This window comes from Salpingoeca rosetta (genome assembly GCF_000188695.1).
Source record: "Salpingoeca rosetta unplaced genomic scaffold supercont1.17, whole genome shotgun sequence".
Lineage (NCBI taxonomy): Eukaryota > Choanoflagellata > Craspedida > Salpingoecidae > Salpingoeca > Salpingoeca rosetta.
In genome coordinates, this window is record NW_004754917.1 from 639,319 (window position 1) to 648,875 (window position 9,557).

General features: G+C 54.8%; 5 protein-coding genes across 5 annotated transcripts in view; 1 reads left to right on the forward strand and 4 right to left on the reverse strand.

Annotated features, from left to right (window-relative positions):
• Positions 1 to 25: 25 nt before the first annotated feature.
• Positions 26 to 2,428, reverse strand: PTSG_06839 (uncharacterized protein; the record flags this gene model as incomplete). Its single annotated transcript, XM_004992182.1, has 7 exons — positions 26 to 172; positions 328 to 465; positions 654 to 768; positions 938 to 1,003; positions 1,194 to 1,441; positions 1,608 to 1,783; positions 1,981 to 2,428. The coding sequence occupies 7 exons, from the start codon at positions 2,426 to 2,428 to the stop codon at positions 26 to 28; spliced, it is 1,338 nt and encodes a 445-aa protein (XP_004992239.1).
• Positions 2,429 to 2,843: 415 nt separating this feature from the next.
• On the reverse strand, positions 2,844 to 4,074 carry PTSG_06840 (uncharacterized protein; the record flags this gene model as incomplete). Its single annotated transcript, XM_004992183.1, has 5 exons — positions 2,844 to 3,099; positions 3,238 to 3,327; positions 3,525 to 3,604; positions 3,708 to 3,771; positions 3,947 to 4,074. The coding sequence occupies 5 exons, from the start codon at positions 4,072 to 4,074 to the stop codon at positions 2,844 to 2,846; spliced, it is 618 nt and encodes a 205-aa protein (XP_004992240.1).
• Positions 4,075 to 4,103: 29 nt separating this feature from the next.
• PTSG_06841 (uncharacterized protein) lies at positions 4,104 to 5,652 on the forward strand. The gene is made up of 2 exons (XM_004992184.1): positions 4,104 to 4,491; positions 4,776 to 5,652. The coding sequence occupies exons 1-2, from the start codon at positions 4,189 to 4,191 to the stop codon at positions 5,463 to 5,465; spliced, it is 993 nt and encodes a 330-aa protein (XP_004992241.1). The 5' UTR covers positions 4,104 to 4,188; the 3' UTR covers positions 5,466 to 5,652.
• A 524-nt stretch (positions 5,653 to 6,176) lies between these two features.
• On the reverse strand, positions 6,177 to 8,031 carry PTSG_06842 (uncharacterized protein; the record flags this gene model as incomplete). Its single annotated transcript, XM_004992185.1, has 7 exons — positions 6,177 to 6,241; positions 6,412 to 6,487; positions 6,685 to 6,721; positions 6,898 to 6,980; positions 7,233 to 7,340; positions 7,567 to 7,660; positions 7,883 to 8,031. 7 exons carry the CDS (start codon positions 8,029 to 8,031, stop codon positions 6,177 to 6,179), a joined length of 612 nt encoding a protein of 203 aa, XP_004992242.1.
• Positions 8,032 to 8,188: 157 nt separating this feature from the next.
• The window catches only part of PTSG_06843 (uncharacterized protein), a 3,941-nt gene continuing 2,572 nt past the window's right edge, over positions 8,189 to 9,557 (reverse strand). The window contains exons 9-11 of the mRNA XM_004992186.1: positions 9,211 to 9,486; positions 8,890 to 9,011; positions 8,189 to 8,584 (exon numbers count right to left, since the gene is read on the reverse strand). Coding sequence (XP_004992243.1) covers positions 8,415 to 8,584; positions 8,890 to 9,011; positions 9,211 to 9,486 — 568 coding nt within the window. The 3' untranslated portion in view covers positions 8,189 to 8,414. The remainder of the gene's footprint in view (positions 8,585 to 8,889; positions 9,012 to 9,210; positions 9,487 to 9,557) is intronic.

The following is a 9,557-nucleotide window of genomic DNA, read 5'->3' on the forward strand; positions in this document are numbered from 1 at the left end:
TCAAAGCACATCACATCACCTCACCTCACACATGTTGATGCCCACCATCATCATCATCAACATCATCATCGTTGCCGTCGTTGTGGTCTTGCTGTACGCGTTTCCAAAACGACTGGACTGTCTGTCCTTTTGACTGCAAGAACGCTGTTGTCTTGCATGCTTCCGCGCACAGCTGTCACATCGCAGTGGAAGTTGGAAGAGGAATCATCGTGAGCAGAGTGGTGCTCCAAGTGGCCTTCAAGAGTTGTGGGGGTGGTGGGGTGGAATGCGATGACAGTGGGTCAAAACAAATTGTGACATGCACCCATTCGTGATGACAGTGCGCACCGATTCAAGGAGCATGACAATGTTCGGGTCGGAGGTTGGTGATGCTTGGAGCGTGGACAGGATGTCCAACAGCTCATCAACACGTGTCGAGGCAGATGTTTCCAGCCCTGACGTCACAGCAGCTTGGAACACCTCCCACTGCGTGTCAAATGCGATGTGATTTGTGTGTGTGTGTGTGTATGTGTGTGTGTGTGTATGTGTGTGTATGTGTGTGTGTGAATGAACACGTGTGCTCGAAAAAATAGGCAGTACTGGCGGACCTATACACACGTATAAACACACACACACACACAAACACACAAACACACACGAACACACACACACACCTGCTGTCGATGCAGCGACTGCACGTGTGTGCGGAGGAGAGAGTGGATGCGGTTTGAGTCCTCAAACGGTGGGCCGGTGCCGAGTGGAGACGACGAAAAGTGACGCGAATACAACCTGAAGCATATGTGTTTATGGGTCGATAACATGCCTTGAGCTTGGTGTGTGTGTGTGTGTGTGTGTGTGTGTGTGTGTGTGTGTGTGTGTGTGTGTGTGTGTGTGTGTGTGTACGCATGCATTCCAGCAGTGATGTTTTTGTAAAATTGGATGCCGCGTTCGAACTGACTTTTGTGCTTGTGGCGAATGGATGCCGTCAATCCACCAACAGCAGTTGTTGACATCGTGAGAAGGCCTGGAGGAGTGAAACGTGGAGTAAAATCAGGCAAGGGGTAATGTCAGAGGCAGTTGTCAGCACCAACTTGAAAACACACGTGATGAGCACGCAACCATCGCACGCATGGCAACCATTACACGCATGACAATTTGCATACACCCAAAACTCACTCACTCACACACACCGATGGGCCTATGTTCACACTCACAGTGGCTGGGGAGCATCTTCATCTGTGCCATCGTCGTCATCGTCATCGTTGCCACCACCACCACCACCACCTCCACCACCACCACCACCTCCACCACTGTGTTGCTGGTGCGCAGGGCCACCCCTCTTCAGTCGTGCAATGTGCGCGTGGATGCGCGACGTCGACGGCAGCCAGCTTGGGCGATGGATGCACAGCGGGCTGACGGAGACCACTGATGACGACGATGATGGCGGTGGTGGTGATGGTACCTGGGTGGCGTGCGGTGCGATTGTTGCGAGTCAGAGATGGCGAGGTGAGAACACGATGAACACTGGCTCGTGTCACCTGCAGCCACTACAATGATACACACAAACAAAAATGCACACGCACACATCAATGCACTCATGCATTCAGAGACGTATGCAAGAGCCGCACCTGTCCACCGGGATCTTGATTGCAATCGGAGATGCAGATGGTCCTGTCATCGTCAACGTCGTCCTGACACATGTGCGCGTCTCCGCCATGCAGAAGTGCGGATATGTCGTCGATGTCGTGGCCGAGGGCGCGCAGCGATCGTACAAGCAGCACCCGCACGCCGGCGAGGCCCACATCTGCACATTCGTTGTGTGTGTGTGTGTGTGTGTGTGTGTGTGTGTGTGTGTGTGTGCATGAACACACAACACATCACGGCTGCACGATGGGGCACACAAACGATCTCGTACGCTAGTACGTGGGTCCACATAGGCATTCACGATGCACACCAGCAGCAATCAACCCTCACTGCCTCGTCCTCCCGCGCAAAACCAACCTGTGCGCGCGTCTGTGGTGCTGACGGCGTCCATGTAGAGATCAAGAACGGCTGGAATCGAATCCTCGCACAGAAGAGCACCACGCCACCGCTCACAGCTGCCTTTGCCATCACCATCATCATCGTTCTCGCGTAGGGGCGTGAGGACAGCAGATTGCGCCATTCTCTTCAGGAACAACGACCGCCACACGTGTGCAGCACCCATGCGTCCCTTCACACCGCCATCATCATCATTATCACCAGCGTGGGCGTGGTCATCATCATCATCATCATCATCATCATCGTCATCATTGTCGTCGTCGTTGTCATCGTCGTCGTGGTCGTCGTCGTCGTCGTCACCGCCGCTGCTGCTGTTGGAAGCGAGGAGTCGGTGAATGGCACGGATGTTGGCCAGGGCTGCATTCGATGCACGTTTAACGTGTCTCTCCAGCTTATCACGCAGGTCCATTTGCCGCTGCAACCGCTCAGCCGCCAACACACCCGCATCCACCTCACTCTCCGCAGCAGGTTGGCTCAATGCTGCCTGTGCGACTGGCCGTTGAGACGGGTGCTGTGTGCTGTGTGTTGGCATGCCGGTTTGGTGCTGCATGCCAGCTTGGTGGTGTGGTCCCCTTTCCTTTGCCCCATCGTGCCCAGCAAGGCTTGCATATGCTCCTCCCTCTTCCTTCTTCTCTTCACCACCGACCTCCACGCCACCACCACCGTCGGCGTCATCGTCGTCGCTGCCCTGATTCAGTCCAACATGCTTTGCTGTCCCGGTACGTCCCCGACCAGACACAACGCGCCCGAGACGCCGCGCTGTTGCGCTGCCACGTGCTCTTCCCACTCTATTGCTGCTGCTGCTGTGGCTGCTATTATTGCTGCTACTGGTGTGGCTGCGACCACGACCACCACGACCACCACGACCACCACGACCACCACGACCACCACGACCACGTGCAGGCCGCGTGGCAGTTGCAGCTGCTGTTCGTGATGACGATGGTGATGAGGACGGCGGTGCGCGGTGGCGGCCGCTGGCGACGCGAGATGACGGCTGGCTCGCACCGCGGACACGATGGCGTGACGATGACACCGATGTCAATGATGGTGCTGATGATGATGGTGGTGGTGCTGCTGGTGCTGTATCACGCGATGGTCTAAAGTCAGGCAGAGCGCAACAAGGTGCATGAAATGAGCGCCAAGTTGTGTATGTGTGCTTGTTTGTATGAAACCTTGCTTTCGTCCTCACCAAGCTGCCAACCTGTCAATCTCACATACCGTTTGGTGCGTGGCGCAGGTGTGGTTGAATAGATGGCTCGACGCTGCTTCTCTCGCTCTGCTTTGCGCTCTTTAGCCTGCTGCCGAACCCTGTGTACACAGGCACAAGCAGGAGCATCCACGTCACACTGTCAAGTATGGTGGGAAAGATAATTGCAAGCAAATCGCGGGCGTACCCAGGGCAAGCGTGTACATCAACATAGACACACACAGACACACACATGCTGCACACACGCACACACGGGCGCACACAAATGCTTCGCACCCACACATGCACATGTGCCTACCTGACGACCTCTGCACGGCTGAGGGCGTCTTCCACCAGCTTTAGGGATCGCACCTCAGCCTCCATTGCAGCATCCGTGTCCTGTGGCAACGAAGTGCCGGTGGTGGTGGTGAATGAAAGGAAAGCAGCACGCATGTGGAAGTCCCACGAGCAACAAAGAAGAGAACCGCAGACACAGCCCTACCTGCTTGTGGGTGTCCACCTCTTGCCGCACATCGCGCACCACCGCATTGCGGCTGCTCTCTTGGCTGCATCGACGCACGAGAATCAATGCATGGCACATCATGAGTGCGACCATGAGCTGTGTATAACAGTGTGGCAAGAACAGTGCCAAGAACAGTGCCAAGACATCAAGGAAACCGCAAGCAAAAAGGAAAAGGGCAGCACGATGACAAATGTAAGACCATTGCAAACAACACTCACAGGTGCCGGAGCTGCTGGGCCACGAAGCGGAGGGCCGCTGTCTTGCGCTCCACCTGTGTCAGTGCATCCTCATAGGCGCACCGCAGCCCACGCACCGCATCCACCAGCTCCCGCAACGGCCCGGCCATCCCTGCTGAAAATTGTTCAAAAACATACGCAAATCCTCCACAATCACATCCGCCAAATCCGTCTTTTTGTTGATTGTTTTGCTGTTGCGTTGGGGTTGTGGTTGTAGCTGAGGCATGGACCTTGTTGGGGATGCAAGGCCGCTTGAGTCTGTGTACGACACAACACAGGCCAGGACAGCTTTGCACCGCAACAGTGTCACTGGTAGATCGGCTTCTTCGTCCTCCTCCTCGCGCGAAGCAACAGCTGCTGTGAGGGAAGCGCTGGGCCATCTCCCGCCGCATCTGCCCTCCATCAATGACGCCATCACCTCGAGCGAGGAAAGCAGCCCATCGCCAACACGTCGCCCAGCTGGCTCGGGAGACATGTCTCACTTGCACGAGAACTTGCGCCGGCGCACCCTCTCCAATCGAAGGTGTGTGTGTGTGTGTGTGTGTGTGTGTGTGTGTGTGTGTGTGTGTGTGTGTGTGTGTGTGTGTGTGTGTGTGTGTGTGTGTGTGTGTGTGTGTGTGTGTGTGTGTCTGCGCCTGCACGCATGAGTCAATCTGGCCTTGCTGTCTGTTCGTCTGTGAACAAAGTTGCCTCTGTCCACAACAGCACACACACACACAAACCACAAACACACAAACACACGCACGCACACACACACGCGCACGCGCTCGCTCGCTCGCCTCATCCATACACATTGCCCCCCCCCCACCAGATCCGCCACGCAATCCAGGCGTCTGGGCTGCGCCGGTTTGAGCGCGGTCGCGTGCACCCGCGCCAAGTTGTCTCGTTCATGCGCAATGATGATGACACCACCACTGCCACTAGCGGTGGACCGTCCGGTCACATCCGTATTGGTGGCAGCGGTGGCGGTGGTGGTGGCGTGTCTGCACCGGGCACGATGACGGACGGCGGGCGAGGCAGTCACATGGGGAGCACCAGCAACCTTCACGACAGCGTGGAGGATGCACTTGAGAGCGACATCTCAGACGCAGCGAGCATTGCGTCGACCGCCCTGTGGTCCGGACCAGTGACAGGCAGAACAGCGAGCACGCGAGCAGGCGCCAGTAGCAGTCGTGGTGGTGGTGGTGGTGGTGGTGGAAGGAGGAGGGGAAGACGGGTTGTGAGACGGAGAGGTGGTGGCCGTGGCCGTGGTGGGTCGAGATCGGTTGCATATCGGGCACTGGACGAGGTGGACGAGGAAGAGCACCTTCCATTGCACGATGGTGATGATGACGATGATGATGATGATGATGATGATGATGACGATGATGCTGAGGCGTTTGCACTTGGCATTGATGACGATGATGACGATGAGGAGGGTGGTGATGTTGAGGGCGGTGGTGAAGGGGGAGAAAGGCATGACGCAGGAGAAAACAGAATAGATGGTGGTGATCAGAGCTAGCTGGTGCACGGATGTGTGATGCAGTGGGTGTATTTCGCGTGATGGTGCTTGCAGATGTGATGGGCCTGGTAGTGAACACGAACGATAGCAAACTGTGGCGATTTGTGTACACTCCAAGAGATGTTGTCATTCAGAGTGCATGTTTGTTGTGTCGACTTTTGAATGAGTAAACAACTGATATGACCAAGACCGCGTGATGAAACGAGACAGTGACTGTGTTGTTTATGAAAAGGAATGTGTGCAGCAGTTGCCTGTGGCAGCCAGTGAACATGACCACACCGCTTGAAGGAGCAAACAGTAGTGGCAACCACACACGCGATAGACAGGAAGCGGAAGGCGGTGCAGCAGGGAAACACGTGCAGGCTTGGAACGCCAGCACAGGAAAGGTGCAATTATGACAATGACGCGAATAACACACATGCACAACATGCACATACACGCTCACATGCATACACATACACATACACATTCACTTGCACACGCATACACAGACATACACGTCACATCCGCAAACAGATCAACACAACAGAAGGAGTAAGGAATGCGGCAAGAATACAGAGTGTGTACAGAACCTAAAGGGTCAATAAAGGTGGGGACAGCATGGGCGTGGCACCAGCACGTTGACAGAAACAAAAGCAGAAGTAGCAAAGGCAGGACAGCAGTGTGTGGAGAACAGGATTCAGCATCCAGATTGCGCCATTGCGAGGAGCGTTACAACAGCTCGTCCATGTTCTGCAGATAACCGTGATCGTCTTGTGCATCCGGCGGGATAAACGCTGCACGCGTTGTGTATGTGTGTATGTGTGTGTGTGTGTGTGTGTGTGTGTGTGTGTGTGTGTGTGTGTGTGTGTGTGTGTGTGTGTGTTTGAGTGAGAAAAAGAGCGCACCACCAACATCACAGCCACAGCGCAGCCGCCATTTCAATTCCCCGACAACGCAAACGCACAGTTGAAGTCGTGTGCGTCTGGCTCGTCGAGGTCGCCAAACATCAGCCGCTGGCTGTCGTCCGAATCGTCGCCGTCCTGTCACACACACACACATACACAGAGGACAGTGGCATGACGGGGAAGGTGTGAAGATGAGCAGGGATGCAGTGGTGTTTGCGTGTGCATGTGTGTGTGTTGGTAAGAACAGCAACGCTTGGGCAAGAGAGACAATGTGTCAGTGTCAATGAGAGTGTGAGAGTAAAAGGTGTACGGCATGATGCATCAGCACTAACGTCCATGGTGCCCAAGATCTGACGGCGTTTCCATTGCCTGCAAGCAAGCGAAGTGCATACATGATGAGGACATGGTGAGGACAGGGAGACCATGTACAGGTCATCATGGTACACACACACACGCACACGCACACGCACACGCACACGCACACGCACACGCACGCACGCAGACACAGATAGATGCACAATGTGTACGTATCAGCTATTACGCACATGCGCAGGAGGAGGAAGATTCGGAAGACTTGAATGGCGCAACGCAACGCAACGAAGACGCTCCCGCTCGCAGCCAAGATGACCTGGCATGCGTGGATTCAAATTGGCATTTGCACAGAGATGTTTGGTTAACACCAATCAACCAAGGCACGCAGCACACATACACCACGTGCGTACACAACGCGTGTGCACATATTTGCACACGTTCACACACGCACACACACCACACACTCTCTCTCACGCACACACACACACACACTCTCTCTCTCTCACAAACACACACTCACACACTCACACACACACACACACACTCTCTCTCTCACACACAACCGCACCTCTTCTTCTCCTGGAGTTGAGAACTCGACGATGGCCAGAATAAGAGTAACGACGCTGGCGAGCACGATAAAGGCATCCACCAAGTTCCACTTTGATTTGACGAACCGCTGTTCAAGTGCACGAGACAATCGCATGTACGTGTGAGCGTCATAAAATAATCACGGTGATTGAAAAAACGTGTGCCTGAACACAGCAACGCACACACACACACACACACACACACACACACACACACACACACACACACACACACACACACACACACACACACACACACACACACACACACACACACACACACGCACGCACGCACACGCACATTCGCGTGCTTACAGCAGGGGTAATGGCGATCAAGCGAATGATGAGCTCCAAGATGATGAGAACATTGAGAATGATGTCAACAACCAAGTACTCCAACGTGACATCCCTGCCGTGCGTGGGGCAGCGTTGACAAGGTGTGAGGTTACAGGGAAGGGCGTGAGCCAGACAACAGCGCAACGCACAACGCACACCACACACCACACACACGCACACGCACACACATATTCATAAGCTGTGCCATCCTGCTGCATCGCAACAACAAGAACGGTGACAGCAGCAGCTCGAGGCGGTTTGATTGAAAGCTGCTGGATACATCACGTGAACGCACTGTGTGACGATGGTCCAGATGAGTTCGCCGAGGCAGAGCAAGGCTATGAGGAGGTAGAACACGAGGTATGCTTTGGAGTACATGAGGCGGTTCATGCTTGCCGCACACCCGCCTCCTCTGCTCCGGCCATTCACCAGCTCGAGTGACATCGTTGTCGGTGTGTGTGTGTGTGTGTGTGTGTGTGTGTGTGTGTGTGTGTGTGTGTGTGTGTGTGTGTGTGTGTGTGTGTGTGTGTGTGTGTGTGTGTGTGTGTGTGTTTGGTTGATTTGGCGTTGTTGGTTTGGTTCGCATAAGCGTTGCTGAAAATTGACCATCATGTTCATAATTGTCGACAACGCAAGAGAAAGGTGTGTGAATGTGTGTGTGTGCGTGTGTGTGTGTGTGTGTGTGTGTGTGTGTGTGTGTGTGAAGGTGTGTGTGTGTGTGAAGGTGTGTGTGTGTGTGTGAAGGTGTGTGTCTTTGCGTGTGTATGTGGTGTAAATAAGGCAACCACAAACAGCAAGGTGTGCATTGCTACAAGGCAGCAGTCATGTCACGCGAGGAGCTTGTCAACGGTGACGCCGTGCACGGTGGCACGCGTCGGCCGTACAAAGAGGCCGTGGTCGTGCTTGGCCGTAAAGTATCGCTTGCCCTGCACCGTGCCGTCGTTCTTGCCCGCAGGCTCGCTCAGCTCAACGCCAAGCCACATTCCATCAGCAAACTCTGTCATGGTGTGGGTATGTGGAAGGGAAGGTGGAGGAGGAGGTTGGTTTGTCGTGGGGAGACAAAGGATGAGCTTGTTCTCGATGGCATTACGCCACGCATACACACACGCACATCCTCACACACACACACACACATCCTCACACACACACACACACACGCACACACACACACACACATCCTCACACACACACACACATCCTCACACACACACACACACACACACACACACACACACACACACACACACACACACACACACACACACACACATGCGTTGACAAAGCTCTCACCCCCACACGCACCTGTGTCTCCGATGAAGCGAATATGGCCGCGCTTGCCGTTGACGGTGACGCGAGAGCCAACACCGACCTTGCCGCTGCCGGACGACACCCGCCCACGCGGGCTCTTGCCCGCACCTTTCGGGCTGCAGGGCGGGATGCAAGAGGGGCAGTGAGTGTGGGTGGGATGGCAGGGGTGAGTAATGGCGGTCATGACGACACAAAGTACTGAATACTGGAAACTCACACGTGCATATCATGTCCACAAATACACTCATACACACACACACAGACACAGATGTACACAACACACACACACATAAACACAAACACGTCTTCACGCACCTGCGCGATGGGATGCGGGATGAGGGCGACGCGCCCGTGGAGCCGGCACCGCGCTGCTGTCGCCGTGGCGTTGACGGGACGTGTGATGCTGTCGACGACGATGACGACGCTCCTGCTGTTGCTGTTGCACTTGTTGTTGGTTTCGTTGTCCCTGCTGTTGTTGTTGCATGTGTAGCCCTCTTGCCGCCCTTGCTGCTGGTTGTAGCTGCTGATGTTGTGTTCTTGGGGCCTTTGGTTAGCAGGCTTGCCGTGTCAGCAAGCACAAACACACCATGTCTGCGTACGTGTGTGAGTGTGAGCGTAAGTGTGAGTGTGTGAGTGTGAGTGTGTAGATGCCTGTGTGCTGA

Coding starts and splice junctions, on each gene's coding strand:
- PTSG_06841 (XM_004992184.1), top strand. CDS start 4,189: ATGGACCTTGTTGGGGATGCAAGGCCGCTTGAGTCTGTGTACGACACA. Junction 4,492..4,775: donor CCCTCTCCAATCGAAGGTGT/GTGTGTGTGTGT, acceptor CCCCCCCACCAG/ATCCGCCACGCAATCCAGGC.